This window comes from Pimephales promelas, chromosome 25 (assembly GCF_988280905.1).
Source record: "Pimephales promelas chromosome 25, fPimPro1.hap1.1, whole genome shotgun sequence".
Lineage (NCBI taxonomy): Eukaryota > Metazoa > Chordata > Actinopteri > Cypriniformes > Leuciscidae > Pimephales > Pimephales promelas.
In genome coordinates, this window is record NC_142793.1 from 10,145,238 (window position 1) to 10,162,053 (window position 16,816).

Genomic DNA, 16,816 nt, shown 5'->3' on the forward strand with positions numbered 1-16,816 from the left:
ATTCAACTGCCATTGGTCGAAACAACAAATAGCCCCACCCCAAACTGACCCTATTGGCCAATATTGTACTCCAAAACTATAATATGTGATAGTACTACAAAGCCACAGTGTTTATTCTTTTCGGGAGAATTGACTTATTAATTAATTTTTGGTATGTTTTAGCTTACCTCAAGGGCATCCAAGATGTAGACATCTTTGTTTCCACAGTATTTTCAATTTTGATATTTTTAGGTCAAACTGTTCTTGTCTGTCAGTCATATAATGGAGGTCTATGGTCACCACCTCAAAGAGCATGCACAGAGAAGTCCAAATTAAACATAATTTAATGACTCGTAAATGTAAGTACACATTGATGGCCTAAGACATGAAACGAGAAAACGAATTCGTTTGTGTACGAAAATGAATAGTATTTATATTGTTTTTACCTCTTGTAACCACAGCCACATCCAAGTGATCTGAAGGCACAGGGTCTTAAAAAAAAATAAAAAATCAGCGTTGTCTGTTGATATATCGAAATCATCTTCCATTTTAATTTCCTGTATATCTAAATATGTTTAGATCTTTACAGTGACGGATAACACTTCTGAAATCTCTGTGTTAACAATGAGTGACGTACACGCGCGAGAGATCACTTCCGGGGCTTTGGTTGCTCAAAGCGCCCTCGCCCTCAGAATATAATGGACGTGGCTGTGATTACAAGAGGTAAAAACGATATAAATACTGTTTGTTTTCTCACACAAACCGCTCGTTTCGTGTCTTAGACCATCAATGTGTACTTACATTTACGAGTCATTAAATCATGTTTAATTTGGACTTCTCTGTGCATGCTCTTTGAGGTGGTGACCATAAACATCCATTATATGACTTACAGACAACAACGGGTTAACCTAAAAATATCAAAATTGAAAATACTGTGGAAACAAAGACACCTACATCTTGGATGCCCTTGAGGTAAGCTGAAACATACCAAAAATTAATTTCAAAGTGAACTATCCCTTTAAAAGGAATAGTCTGTGCATTTTAAGTTGTGTTTTTTTCCCCTGTTAAAATACAAAAACAGCTCTACAGCATTAGTTATCAGAAACATTGTAAATAGCTCAGCTGAAAATACAGGAAGTGCAGACTGACCAGTCAATGACCCCCTAACACAGAAGTCAGCTGTCTGGGATTCTCACAAAGAGCGATCGGCGAGAAAATCGACACAGTTGGAACGGGAGGGTACGAATAAATTAAAAAGAACAAACACTGGGCTGTTAGGGCAGCTTGATTCTTGGTTTGCTCTTCCCAACATGTCACTGGAGAATGTCAACTAGTGGACGGCCGTTTGATTGATCAGGGTTTAACTGCAATGTGCTATATCCTATATCCAGATATATTTATCCAAGAAACATCAGCAAACTCATATTAGGTCACCACAATATTTACACCCCACTGCTGTTGGGAATGGAATAATTCTGGCTGATGTCAACAGGGTCATGGGTAAATTATGTATCAAATACACATTTCTAATGTGCAAAAAGAGTGATGCATTAATACACTGTAAAAAAATATTGTTGGTTTAACTTAAAAAATGAGGTAACCTGGCTGCCTTAAAAATTTAAGTTCATTGAAATGGAAAAATTGAGTTAATACAATGAAGGTTATTGATTTAATCATCAGAAACTTAAAATATTATGTTATCCGAACTACTTAAATTATTTAAGTTGATTTGACAAAAGAAATAATGTTGTGATAACATATGAAGAGTTCAGATGCAAAAGCCTCTAAGTGCCATTTGAAGTTTTCTTCTAGAATGATCATTTTTATCAAGCTTGTATATTTAAGTTCAGTAATTTCACGTAAATTGCAATGAGGATTACCTATTAATTGTCATTTAAGTGAAATTACTGAACTTGAAAATATAAGCTTGATAAAAATGATCATTTTAGAAGAAAATTTCCAATGGCACTTAGAGGCTTTTGCATCTGAACTCTTCATATCATGAAAATATTTTACAATTAACAATAAGACTACATTTTCAATATACCATAATACAATAGTATTGCTTCATAATTTATTATTTGTCACATTATTCTTTATTTATTATTATTAAACTGGACAGCAAAGTATTCACCCTCCAGTAGAGTCACTTATTGCTTAATTATTATTTTTTATTAAAAAAAACCCAATTCATTATCATTGTATTAACACATTTTTATATTATAGAGGTATATATTGCTAAATGTAATTATATATGAAACTATCCTCTCTAAAGCGACCTGCATTCAAAAAAGGCGAAATATAAACAACTTTTTATAATATTACTGTTGTTGTTATTTTAAAGTTAAAATATGAAAAAAAAATGTATTACCAATTTAGAGATTGTTTAACAATATTAATATTAAAATATGAATATTTAATGTAATACAAAATTAATTCCATATTTTGAATGTCTGACAAGTGTGTGTGTTTTTTTTTTTGGCTAATAGGATTCTGTTCAATAGTGTCTAAATAAGGGAGGGGACGGATGGACAATAGGCGACTTTAAATAACACATCAACCGCAGAGAAGAAAAATATAACGGAATAATTCAGCGCCAGAACATTTAAAGGGATTCGTGCTGGTTAGGGATGGATGTATGGATGCCGGAGAGGAAATCAATAATCATAGTCCCATCCAAATGCAAATAATAAGTGATGCTCGAATGTGGTTATTTATGCTAAACAGCCCATCGTTCCATCCCGATTCAAAGCCTCAGCTGTAATAAAGTCATATTAGGCTATCATATTATCGCAGATTTATCTTACCTCTGTTGCAGGCGCAACTTCACCCCTCGAAGATAGAAACGTGGCAGGAGATCTAGTCGTATCCGAATGACTTCATTTCGGATCGAGAACGGGTCGGTTTGGGTTTGATTGGGTTCCTATCACTTCAACAACCGTCAGTTATTCAGGATATTGCATGGAATGGAACTGTGAGACGCACGCGTTTGTCCCGAAACAAAGTAACACTCGCGCCTTGTGCCGTCTCAAAATGTGGAAAGGCCGCTCGAAACGCTGATTTCCAAACGCGATACAGTTGGAAGTTGAAAGTTAACCGCGCACACCTGCATCCTCAAGAGATAGAAGATGGTGGAGAGATAAAATAGCGGTCCATAGTGTGCCATAACCGCTGGCGTACAGCTGTATTCTGGGAGCGCGGACGGAAGGAAATGCCTTTGAAGGAAAGGAGGCGCTTAACCAGCCAGAGTGCTGGATCTAACCCTCATGAAGCCTGACGTCATTCTGCACAGCAGAACTTTTCACATTCGTGTTCTGCTTCTCTTTAGTATTGAAGAAAGGCATATTAAGATCTGTTCTATTGAGGTTGAGTCTATTCAATATTTATATGATGCCTCTTTTATCCATCATATAAACAAGCATCAACTTAACATGACATCAAAAAAAAAAAAAAAATCAAAATGGGCATGCAAATACACCAAATTTTATTACTTTTTTGGTTTACAAAACAGTTAAGATGTGATGTAAAAGGATGCATGTTTCATTACTTTAACAAATGATTGCATGCATTTGATATTCAGAGCAACTTTATTCTGAATGAACATGGTATTTTTATTATGTGTATTTAGTATTTATAACACAATATGATGTTTCATTAAAATTGTATTAATTCATTTCCCCCTTTGTTTTTATTTTTTATTTTATTTAAATAGTAAAGTGAAAATGAAGTATGGACACACTTTTACATAATCTGATAAACTGAACAACTGTTATGAAGATAGTTTAGGATGGATAGATGGATGGATGGATTTTTTCTGGAACTAAATCAGTGGTTGATTTATCAGCATTATTAATAATCACTCACTGTCATTTGATGTGAATTAACTCAAAAGGTGTCAATATTTTTAGCACAATAATGCATAATTCAGGAAGTCAACGGGGAAAAGGTCAAGCTGAGTTTCCTGGTAAAACCCAGTGTGTAAAAATGTCTGTTTGATATTTCTGATTACTTTACTCATATGTGTAATGACAGGAAAAGTGCTTGGCTGCCCTCTAGTGACGTGCAATGAATGTGCAAGAAACATGCATGAAAAAAAAAACAATAAAGATAAGAAATAAAATTATAAATATATACAAGCAAAACTTCAATAATTAGACAAGAAGTAGGCTAAAGACGGTAGTAAAGAATTTCTCACGGCACAACAGCACGCTCGCTTACCAGGTCAACTGACATTGGTTTAGGGCTCCCATTTAAAGCCCAAGCTCCTCCCCTTTGAATAAACCATCTATGTACATATTTACAATAAGGCATAAATATACATACAACAACAACTAGTATATAACAGCATATAGTATATTACAGCATATAGTATATATAAATATATATATAAAGTATTTAGTCACTGAACCACTGATTGTGATGATGAGAGAGAGAGGTCTGAAATTTTCATCATAGGTACACTTCATATGAGAGACAAAATGAAAAAAAAAAAAATCCAGGTAATCACACTGTAGGATTTTTAAAGAATTTATTTGTAAATTATGGTGGAAAATAAGTGTTTGGTCAATAACAAAAGTTCAACTCAATACTTTGTAACATAATCTTTGTTGGCAATGACAGAGGTCAAACGTTTCCTGTAATTCTTCCCCAGGTTTGCACACACTGTAGCTGGTATTTTGGCCCATTCCTCCATGCAGATCTCCTCTAGAGCTGTGATGTTTCGGGACAATACAGACTTTCAACTCCCTCCACACATTTTCTATGGGGTTAAGGTCTGGAGACTGGCTAGGCCACTCCAGGACCATGAAATGCTTTTTATTGAGCCACTCCTTCGTTGTCCGGGTGGCGTGTTTGGGATCATTGTCATGCTGGAAGATCCAACCACATTTCATCTTCAAGGCTCTCCCTGATGGAAGGAGGTTTAGGCTTAAAATCTCACGATACATGGCCCTGTTCATTCGTCCCTCAACACGGATCAGTTTTCCTGTCCCCTTTGCAGAAAACAGCCCCAAAGCATGATGTTTCCTCCCCCATGCTTCACAGTAGGTATGTAACTCTGCATTCTTTTCCCTAAAAACATGACGAGTTGAGTTTTTAACAAAAAGTTCCATTTTGGTTTCATCTGACCACACGATATTCTCCCAATCCTCTTCTGGATCATCCATATGCTCCCTGGCAAACTTCAAATGGGTCTGCACATGTACTGCCTTAAGCAGGGGGACACGCCTGGCACTGCAGGATTAGAGTCCCTCTCGGTGTAGTGTGTTACTTATGGTAGCCTTTGTTACTTTAGTCCCAGCTCTGCAGGTCATTCATCAGGTCCCTCCGTGCAGTTCTGGGATTTTTTGCTCACTGTTCTCATGATGATTTTGACCCCACAGGATGAGATCTTGTGTGGAGCCCCAGATCGAGGGAGATTATCAGTGGTCTTGTATGTCTACCATTTTCTTACAATTGCTCCGACAGTTGATTTTTTCACTCTTCCCAGTCTGGTGCAGGTCTACAATTTTCTTCCTGGTGTCCTTCGACAACTCTTTGGTCTTGGCCATGGTTGAGTTTGGAGTGGGACTGTTTGAGGCTGTGGGTAGCTGTCTTTTATACAGATAACGGGTCAAACAGGTGCCAATAATACAGGTAACAAGTGGAGGACAGAAGAGCTTCTTAAAGAAGAAGTTACAAGTGTGTGAGAGCCAGAAATGTTGCTGGTTTGTGGGTGACCAAATACTTATTTTCCAACATAATTTACAAATAAATTCTTTAAAAATCCTACAATGTGATTTCCTGGATTTTTTTTTCCTCATTTTGTCTCTCATAGTTGAAGTGTACCTACGATGAAAATTACAGACCTCTCTCATCATTCTAAGTAGGAGAACTTGCACAATCAGTGGCTGACTAAATACTTTTTGGCCCCACTGTATATATACTATAAAATAAATGTAACCCACTCGAAAATAGCTTACTAGCAGTTCATTACATTTTTAGTTTAGTATCTGATTTCTTGATTGCTTTAGTTGTGTTTTCCCTGCACACCATATTCGTCCAGTAGGTGGCAGTGGTGGCACTGCATAGAGAGGAAAGCTGATACACCGACTCTCGGAGAAGAAGACAGAAACCGCGAACAGCAGGACGATAGAGCTGAAGCCCTCTTTCCATTTTGGAATAATAGTTAAAAGAAAAGAATATTTAAAAGTTAAAAGTGTTTTTCCCACCAAACCTACTTTTAAGGCGGAAATAACTGAGCAAAGGGTCGAAATTACAACGAGTTTACCTACTTTTGTGATTTTTCTCCGGTGAGTGTATACATGCTCGTCATTTGTGTTACTAGCAGACATGGCGTGATAGATACGATTAATGAGTTAAGCATGTAAAAGTTGTTTTTATTTTTTCTAGTTTGCTGTAACTCAGTTGTTTAATGCATTGTGTGAAAATGTATTGATGAGATATGTACTCTAAGCTAAACAAATACCAATCGGAGTTGAACATGAGTTATTTCATACTATGTTGAAGCCATGTTATCACGTGATATGCTAGTGCTTGAGTTTCATCAATGTAGTGAATGTACAAATTGAAAATAAGGATTTGAACTACTAGAGTTCATGAATATGAGTTCTATTTCCAGAACTAGTTAATTTACAAATTATTGAGAGAATAATTGAATGTTGCCCTGCTATGCAGGTTGGTTTTTGTTGGATGCATGCTTTGAGAGGGAGTTCCATTGGACGATTCACCATCGGACACGTGAGGTAGAAGAGCAGAGGGCGCGAAGGATCATCTTGCCTGCATCACGAACTGCTTCTACTCATCTTTTCCGCATTGCATCGTGCAGATAAGAGATTTCACTCCACTAAAAACAAAAAACACACTACCCGGGTAGATGGACTTTATTTTCTTTTCTTTTTGAGGTTATTCAGAGCTCTGAGGTTTTTTTTTTTATTCTCAACTTGTGTAGGCCTAAGAGACAAACAAAAAGTTGAGAACTAAGAGAAACACTGATTTTTAGGGATGCACCGAAATGAAAATTCTTGGCCGAAACCGAAAACCGAAAAAGAGGAAACCAAGGCCGAAAACCGAAACACCGAAAGAATTATTAGTATCATTGCATTTATGGCTATGACTGTGTACAAACTTTACTAAAATCAAGGCATTGCAATTGCATATTAATATCACATTTTCAAAGAATAAATCAATTACAAATTATGCAAATATTTATTTAGCACAATGCACAGTATAAAATAAAATTCAAACTAAAATGTTTAACTTGACCCCACTCATGTGTACACTAAATAATAATCTACTGGCCTGCAGAAAGGTTTTAAAATGAAATGTTCTCTCAAAAACAAAGCCGAGCGCAAACTTCTCATCAAACCAACCAGCACCCAGTTTGCATGTCTAAATTAGTTAAATTTAGCATACAATAGCATAAAAAGCCTTTTTAAATGAACAATGGTCCATGTTTAATACAAATGTACATGAAACGTAATGAAACATGTCTAGTGAATGTATTTAAATATTTAAGAGAGCATTAATTTAGTTCTATACATACATATACATAGTTCCCAATCCCATATACATATTTTTTTGTAATGGCACAAGTAATAATCTCAAAGTTTACTGAGTTTTACATGATTATTTTTGTATTGGTGGTGGAATAGCCTACTAAAAAAATAAGCATTGTCATGTGTTTATCTTTCTTCTTCTCACCGATTCCTGATGGTTAGAGGACGGTTACTTGAGTCGTCCCAAGGAATAGTACAACGGCGAGCGGGTCAAGTATAAACGCCTCGACCGTTTGGAGCGGTGCGCGCGCTGTCTGTGGAGACTCGCGCTGCCTTGTTTACTTTCGCCTGCCTCCGCAGCGCGAGTCTCCACAGACAGCGCGCGGTTCAGATACACTGAAATACGTCCACACCGCAGACATGTTGCTTCAGACAAGCACGTGCAGGTCGCGGTTTCTGTTTGCGTCATCACAACATTTCGGCCGTATTGTTTCGGTGATAAAAGTCTTTTCGGCGGCCGAATATTCGGTGCATCCCTACTGATTTTTACAACTAAAAGGACATTACAAAGAAAAGATAAACAAGGTCATACTGGTTGATGTTTGATGTTCAATAAATGCCGGCTATATGTTCTGAGTAAACTATTTGGTACTTTCATTTGTCTACTCCTCCTGTGAAAAGTTCCTTAGAAAGGTAGCACTTCACTTTACATTATAATAAGTGACCCTTACATAAATATAAATGTACAAAAATAGTCAAAAATAAACAGAACGATAACTTACAATTTCTGACATCCACTGATAAGACAAACAATAGACTCATCACTGGGTGGCGCTTGTGTTTTGCCGGCCGATGGAAAACACAACGTGGAAAACAGTATGCTAACCGAGTTGTATATCCGAATAGATAGTATAGAGGGAATGCGCGTGACGTCACCGTCGGCCGGCGTGCCTGCAGTTCCTCACAGTGAGTGGCAAAAAGACTGAGCGGCTGTATATGTGTTCAGCGTGAATGCCGCGAAAAACAAACACAACACACACAAATAAAGTGGGAAAGAGCTTTGCGATTGACTGTAGGCCTACAACTAGATTTGACAAAACATCTGAGGTATATTTGTACAGACTGCTATGGAAAGACTAAAGAGGAGCAAATGGATCGCTGCAATTCACAAAAACAGCTGGACTCCAGTCAGCGAAAGGTGGATTTGCAGTTATCATTTTGTGTCAATATGCTGAATTTAGCTATAAAACCCTACCCATATATTTTGTATTGTTATATACATTAACAGCATATCAATTAAATATTTATCATTGCATATTCTGCATTATTGGATGTTTTTTTTAATAAACACTGACCAAAAAACGTATAAAGTTTTAGGGCTGGACGATATGATATATATATATATATATATATATATATATATATATATAGGCTATATAACACTGATATAAGTGATCACCCGAATTTAGACCTACCCATATTATATTTATATAAAATGTTCACAGGCAAATTTGCTTTATGTTTAGGTCTTGCTTTTATTTCCCCTGTGTCGAAATCAGGCAAACATAAACGTCAGGCAACACGATTCCCGGCTGCATGTCAATATCCATGGATCACTGGATCTTTAGTAAGTTGTAAGGAACACTATATTGAGTCCAACATTTAGTTTAAATTGATAAAATTGTTCGATTTAGTCGCATTTCCGCAGTTTTCCCCTATTAAATCCAGTCAAGCAGCAGATCTTTTGCCACTCGGTCAGGCTGAGGGGGGTTGTCACGCGGGAAAGTCACGTGTCAATGCATTCCCTCTATTCCCTGGATGACAAGTCCCCGAATGACCTACTACTTCTGCCGAGATTCTGAAATGTACATACCATACAGTAAAAGAAATGGACACAGCGACCCCATAGATTTCAACAGAGAAAAGTGAAGTCAATTTGAAGCACTCACTTCCTGATGACCGAGTGAACTGCACAGGCTCAAACTGAGCTTGACGACGAAGATGTGACGCGAGTAACCTGTCTGACAGTTGTAAGTCTTCTAGTAGCTGTCCCAAGAGGAACCTAAAAGCAGGTGAAGGTCTGCTACAATGGCAGCCCTCAAGGGAAGCTTATTGGTGGAGAGGAGACAGTGATGAAACCAATCAGTAAATGGGGATGATTAGGAGGCCATGATGGACAGAGGCCAAGGGGCAAATTTGGCCAGGATGCCGGGGTCACACCCCTAACTCTTTTTCGAAGGACATCCTGGGATTTTTAATGACCACAGAGAGTCAGGACCTCGGTTTAATGTCTCATCCGAAGGACGGAACGTTTGTTGGCTGAACGCTTGATGCATATGCCACACTTTTCTGGAAAAAACTTCAGGAGTTTCAAGATGGAGACGTGTTTGTCATGTTCCTGTCCGCCTGGAACAAAACGAACTGTGATTGTAAGCATCAGTGGAACTGAAGGTGTGAGAATAAATATGAAACTCACGTGATTGTTGTCATGTGGTGAATCTGGCGAATTGTGAAACCGCTGCTTTTGAATCGCTCTCAGCGTACTTTGATGGCATACGTCTCAGTCATGTGGCGTTTGCGCTGTCTCAAGATGGATACAATTATTTTTTTTTTTTTGGTTCAAGTCAGCTGCCGATCAGTCTGCGCAGAGCTGCATGAAGTTGGACAAGCCTGTTGCCACAGGAGATGGAGAACCATGTAAAGCTCGAAGAGCCCACGCAAACTGCTGGCACTGGAGACCAATTTGGAGGACCAACATCCCGAGGTGGAACTTCCTGAAGACTGAGGCGGAGGGAATGAGGACGCAGGTGGAGCCGGGGGGAAAGACTGAGCTGAAGGTGCAGGATGATCCTGACCAAGTAAGAGCCTGTGGGATGAGGGAGACCGGTGGAGCCACGAGGATGATGGTTTCTGATGGAGCCGAGGGTTAATAATTTAGATATGGAAACCATGGACATAGGGCCCCTACCTCAAGCCCATTATATCTGTCACAGTGTCTGGTTGTGTTTCCCTTGTTTGTCACTAGAAGTCCTCGTTATCACAGTGTCTTTCACATTTGACTTCTCCATAATCATTGTTCCCAGCTGTTCATTGTTAGTCTTGTTAGAACTGTGTATATATTCCAAGTCTGTGGCCCTGTTTACACGAGAACGCTCGCGGGTGAAAACGTAAAAATATTTTATCGGATGTGCCTTTCATTTACACGGCGACTGCGTTTTTGAGGCTTAAAAACGCCAAAAAGTGAAACCACCCTCCAGAGTGGAAATCTTAAAAACGCTCCACCGCCGCGTTCCCGTGTAAAGGGTAACACCGTGTCCTAACTACACGCGACGCCGCGGCACGCGATAAAAGGTATCTTTTCCATGTTAATCAGAGTTTTTGTCCTAACCAGACGCGACGGCGACACGCAAAGTTTCTAATTTAGAAACGGTTCCTATTTCTGCGACGTCGCGGCTGACAGAATGAAGAAATTACACTGGTTATGAATACACATTATTTATTTTTAGTTAAAAATAGGTCACTGTGCCACAACCGATAACTAATAATTTACCTCAGATTTTGAAAGCATGTAATATAGCGTTCAAAATGAATTCTATGCAAACATACAACTGTACTTCATAACAAAATTAGTCAATGAGTATATTTTGTTAATGTTTAGATTTTTTAATAATGTTATTTCTTTATTTGATTATGTCCATACCCATTTCCAATGCGAGTGCGGGCCAACAGTGTGCTTTCACAGAGACGCTGCTTACACGCTATTCTGAATGTGTGGCGTCAGTCGCGTCGCGTCTAGTGTGGACAGACGCACTTGCTGTCGCTGGAATTTTATCGCGTCGCGTGTAGTTAGGACATGGTGTAAAAACGCAAAAGTCTGCTTGACAGTGAAGGTTGTACGCAGGCTCGTGGACTTGGTGTTGTTGTAGTATGCACTCCTAGCCGCCTGGAGTGCATACTAGCCTACATTGAATTTTACACACTTTTGCGTCACCATGCACGTGGATTTCCAACACAAAACGCTCGTTCAAAACGCTCGTCTAAACGCACCATAAAAAGTGATGACGCAACGCCACTTTTGCGTTTTCTCTTCAGAATCGTTTCCGTGTAAACATAGCCTGTGTCAGTATGTGTACGATGTCGTTCCCAGACAGCAAACTGACATTGAATCAACGTGGAAACGACGTCTCTCATGACATTGAAACAACATTGATTTTGCTCATCGAATTAACGTTGAACCAACGTCAGACGCGGCATTCTTCAAAGCTGAATGAAAATCGAAAATTGGTTTGCTTTCATAACGTTGAAACAACGCGTTGATTTCAAGTTGATTTTCCGTTAGTTTTGAAAGAAAGACGCGTCTGACGTTGGTTCAACGTTAATTCGATGAGCAAATAAATGTCAGATCAACGTTGTTTCTATGTCATATTTCCACGTTGATTCAATGTCAGTTTGCTATCTGGGGTTGTTTTCTGTGACCTCACTTGCAAGTCTGTATATGCCCGTTTCTTGTTTTTGTCTTGTGTTTTGGATTGCCTTATTGGATTTTGACCCCTGCCTGGATGACTACGAGTTTGGATTGCCCCTTAATTAAAAACTTTGGATCTTCGGTGTGTGTTCTTGACAATATCCATATGGGCCCATATCATATCACTTACATTCCACACATTTATTACAATATACTATAAACCTTATGAAATGTCAGGAAGAGTGCTTGGGTGCCATTTAATGGAATAAGGAGAAAAATGTTCTGCCATATTTTTTAAAATAAATGTAGCCTACAAATGCAAGAAAAATGCTCAGAACACTTTAATTAAGACAGAATCAATTCCATTTAATAATCACAGAACGTTTGATATTTTTAAAAATGCATTTATTTGTCATTTATTTTGTGGTCATTGTTTTCGGCATGTATCTGATTCATTATCTATTATCATTAGTTAAAACCAAAATTAGATAAAGACACTGTATGCAAGTCTTCATAAATAACGTCCATACACACAAATATGTTCACAAAGGATATAAAAGCAAGAGACAAATGAAAGTATTTTTGCTTGAAGGGACCAGTGGGAAATGTAAGTGGGCCACAGAGATTCTAGTGCAACTATTGTTCAAAAACAAAACAATTGCAAGTGTTGATCATAGAAAGGTATAAACAATAAAAATGGCTTAAACAATGCTTTATAAAATATATTTAAGCAATATCACACAAGTAAGAGTGTGGGTAATCACAGCTGCTAAGTTTAATAACATTACAGTTGCGGTGTAATCACTTTTCATTCAACAAAGTGCAGTAAATATAGCATAATATAATATAGAGTTACTTACATTTCAGACATAATTTGGGAGTTTGTATAGCTGCACTTGTATACCAAATATTAGCGCTCTAGGAATGCTGCTTGTCTAATCAAATTAGAAGTTGAAACTACAGTATCTATAACATAAATGACAAATCTCAAGCAAATGCTCATATCCAGTACAGCAGGTTGAACTTTGGGCACACAGCTACACCCTTAAACAACAACAACACCATAATAATAACAACAAAAATTTCATACTTTCTTACTTTCTATACTTACTTTCTCTCTATAACAAAACAAACACATTCACATTTCATGTGCATTGACAGGTTGAGAGTGCATCTTGGGGAGGGGAGAAGAAAAATCATTTTGTTACTGCTCTAAATGGTTATATACTGTAAGATACTGTATGTTCCTTTAAATAACATTGAAGAGATAGAAATTTTATAAACCATGGGATCTCATGGATGCCTCAATGAGCAGATACAATCCTGTCAGTACTAACATGTACAGGTTTTTGATATTACAGAAAATATATCATGTAAAATATTCAAATAATCCTTTTGGACATTTCACAGTAAAAAAATAAAGATCTCTTGATTGAAATATAAATACAATTACTTCCACGTTATTTGCTGTTTACTCCAAAATTAACATAGAACATGTTGCATTCTTTCCAGTGTAATCTCATATATATATTTCTTTAAAATTGGCTTTTGTGCAAGAAAATAAATTACAGTCGAACTACTGTAAATGCAAAGTGTGAATTTCATTATTTTTAAAGTAAATTTAAAAATGCTCTTTTAAATACGCCCTGAGGGCCATCTTCAGGCTGTATACAGTTACAGTTTTAAACATTTTACATTCTGATAGATATTTAGTGCTTCGTTGTTCTGGTAAATTAAGTCCACGTTGGTTCCGGTTCTTGATCGAATGATGTCGTGCGCACACTGATGGAGGTAAACATACTGCTCCTGTTGTAGAAGAACAGAAGGAAAAAGAAAACAGTGTAAAAGTATAAGTCTACTTTACTGTAATCTACAGTTTCTTTGTGGAAGTCACATTCTATCAGCTCCAATTTCTATAGTAATGTTTTCTGGGTTCAGTTAAGGTCAATCAACAACCTTTGTTGCAAAATGTTCATTACTGGTTCATTACATATCCTTACCCATTAACCATCGATTTACCTACATTACCAATGTCATCTACATTCACCTAAAGGATTATTAGGAACACCATACTAATTCTCTGTTTGACCCCCTTTCACCTTCAGAACTGCCTTAATTCTACGTGGCATTGATTCAACAGCATTCTTTAGTAATGTTGGCCCATATTTATAGGATAGCATCTTGCAGTTGATGGAGATTTGTGGGATGCACATCCAGGGCACGAAGCTCCCGTTCCACCACATCCCAAAGATGCTCTATTGGGTTGAGATCTGGTGACTGTGGGGGCCATTTTAGTACAGTGAACTCATTGTCATGTTCAAGAAACCAATTTGAAATGATTTGAGCTTTGTGACATGGTGCATTATCCTGCTGGAAGTAGCCATCAGAGGATGGGGACATGGTGGCCATAAAGGGATGCACATTGTCAGAAACAATGCTCAGGTAGGCCGTGGCATTTAAACGATGCCCAATTGGCACTAAGGGGCCTAAAGTGTGCCAAGAAAACATCCCCCACACCATTACACCACCACCACCAGCCTGCACAGTGGTAACAAGGCATGATGGATCCATGTTCTCATTCTGTTTACGCCAAATTCTGACTCCATCTGAATGTCTCAACAGAAATCGAGACTCATCAGACCAGGCAACATTTTTCCAGTCTTCAACTGTCCAATTTTGGTGAGCTCTTGCAAATTGTAGCCTCTTTTTCTTATTTGTAGTGGAGATGAGTGGTACCCGGTGGGGTCTTCTGCTGTTGTAGCCCATCCGCCTCAAGGTGGTGTGTGTTGTGGCTTCACAAATGCTTTTCTGCATACCTCGGTTGTAACGAGTGGTTATTTCAGTCAAAGTTGCTCTTCTATCAGCTTGAATCAGTCGGCCCATTCTCATCTGACCTCTAGCATCAACAAGGCATTTTCGCCCACAGGACTGCCGCATACTGGATTTGTTTCCCTTTTCACGCCATTTTTTGTAAACCCTAGAAATGGTTGTGTGTGAAAATCCCAGTAACTGAGCAGATTGTGAAATACTCAGACTCATCACTCAAAATTGCTTAAATCATCTTTCTTTCCCATTCTGACATTCAGTTTGGAGTTCAGGAGATTGTCTTGTCCAGGACCACACCCCTTAATGCATTGAAGCAAATGCCATGTGATTGGTTGATTAGATAATTGCATTAATGAAAAATTGAACAGGTGTCCCTAATGATCAATTAGGTGAGTGTACATCTGTCACTTTTATAAAATTATAAGCTTCGCATTTCTGCTTTCAAATCCTCTAAAAACTGACCGCATATACTTCATTGTAAGTGCCCTACTGTTGCATTCATTTTATTTATTTATTTTAAAGGAAAGAAGGTAGTTGAGGTTAAAGTTATTTTGGTTTTGATAAACATTATGCCACACATGTTGTTGACTGAGCTTAACTTTAAATGTTCCTCTACGTTCCTTTACCTCAGTCTGGACCATAAGAGCCCTGTGCATGCGCATATCATTAACAATTCCGAAGATGTCCACCATGCTTTCTCTTTCAATCTGGAAAATCAGTTGGTCAATGGCAATGAAGGTCCCTGTTCTTCCCACACCAGCACTGAAAAATTCACAAGGTCATATAATGAGATGAAGGTTTAATCAAACAAATGGCAGGTTTAATATTTGATGTTTGCATTGTAATATAAATTCATGAATGTTTTGTTTATAGGAATCTAATTTACCTGCAATGCACCACAGTTGGAGAATTGCGTGAGTACTGGTCCATGTGTTCCCTCACCAGGTGTCTGAAATCAATGAGGACTTCAGTGGTCTCTGGAACTCCATGATCCGGCCACGCTGTGAAGTGGAACTGGCGTACGTTGCGAATTTCTGCCGTTTTCACCTACAGTGATCAATCATATTATTGTAAAATATTACAGATTTAAAAACAACACAATTGACTCCTGTATGCGACTGGAAGTGAAAATGGAGGTATTCGAATTCTTCACATTTTTGATACTGAAGTCTCTTATGGTCCAGCTGTCCAGTGATATATCCGAGGTGGTCGTCACTGAGATGTTATGATAATGATTCGTCTCGGATGGCCAGTACTTCTCACATTTCACCTGGAGAAAAATGACGCGTATTGCTGGTTTGCTTTAACCTGCATATACATTTTCATCACTTTTCAAAGTGACTAATAATATTTCAATAATGTTCAATTTTGAACTCACCCGTCCCTGCTCGTTGCATCTGGTCAGCATCACTATGCTGTAGACGTTCTTCTCCCAGATCATTCTCCAGAATTCATTCACTGTGACGGGCAACGGACCCTGTGCCGCTATAAACTCTTTTCTTGAATTGTAGCCCTAACCAAAAATAAATCAATATGTTGATTAGTGAAAAATGTATGCAACATATCGAGAAGTCATATGACCTGCTGAAAATTCCCTTTTGTATATGCACTCACTGGAATGTAGTTGGCATTGATGTAGTCATCAAAGGGGTTGCCACACATTGATAATCTCACTCTTGAAGAATCATCTGAAGAAGGAAATCATGATCCAATTAGTTTCATTCATTCATTAGGAACTAAAATGATGCATCTAGTATAAGTATATTTAGTATATTTATCTAGTATATTTTAGTATAAATTCACACTGTATCTGTATATCTGTCGTTCCCTTTCCGTCGCTAACCAAGACGTTCTGTTATATTCCAAGGGCTCTTATTTTTTTATATTATTTTTTCTCTGTTCCTGCGGTGTCTAGTTTAGTTAAAGGAATAGTTCACTTAAAAATTAAAATTCTGTCATCATTTACTCACCCTCAAGTTATTTCAAACCTGTATGAATTTCTTTCTTCTGCTGAACACAAAGGAAGATGTTTTGAAGAATGTCGATAACC

At 37.9% G+C, this 16,816-nt stretch overlaps 2 protein-coding genes across 20 annotated transcripts in view; both read right to left on the minus strand.

Annotated features, from left to right (window-relative positions):
- Nucleotides 1-3,201, minus strand: part of osbpl5 (oxysterol binding protein-like 5) — a 70,523-nt gene extending 67,322 nt beyond the window's left edge. Inside the window, exon 1 of the mRNA XM_039663161.2 lies at nucleotides 2,787-3,201. The gene's annotated coding sequence lies outside the window, so the exon portion shown is untranslated. The remainder of the gene's footprint in view (nucleotides 1-2,786) is intronic.
- Nucleotides 3,202-12,534: 9,333 nt separating this feature from the next.
- Nucleotides 12,535-16,816, minus strand: part of ptprjb.1 (protein tyrosine phosphatase receptor type Jb, tandem duplicate 1) — an 88,059-nt gene continuing 83,777 nt past the window's right edge. For all 19 annotated transcript variants that reach the window (XM_089127765.1, XM_089127762.1, XM_089127770.1 and 16 more), the window contains 6 exons: nucleotides 16,381-16,454; nucleotides 16,145-16,279; nucleotides 15,920-16,036; nucleotides 15,653-15,813; nucleotides 15,393-15,528; nucleotides 12,535-13,746 (listed from right to left, as the gene is read on the minus strand). In XM_089127765.1, coding sequence (XP_088983891.1) covers nucleotides 13,615-13,746; nucleotides 15,393-15,528; nucleotides 15,653-15,813; nucleotides 15,920-16,036; nucleotides 16,145-16,279; nucleotides 16,381-16,454 — 755 coding nt within the window. In that variant the 3' untranslated portion in view covers nucleotides 12,535-13,614. The remainder of the gene's footprint in view (nucleotides 13,747-15,392; nucleotides 15,529-15,652; nucleotides 15,814-15,919; nucleotides 16,037-16,144; nucleotides 16,280-16,380; nucleotides 16,455-16,816) is intronic.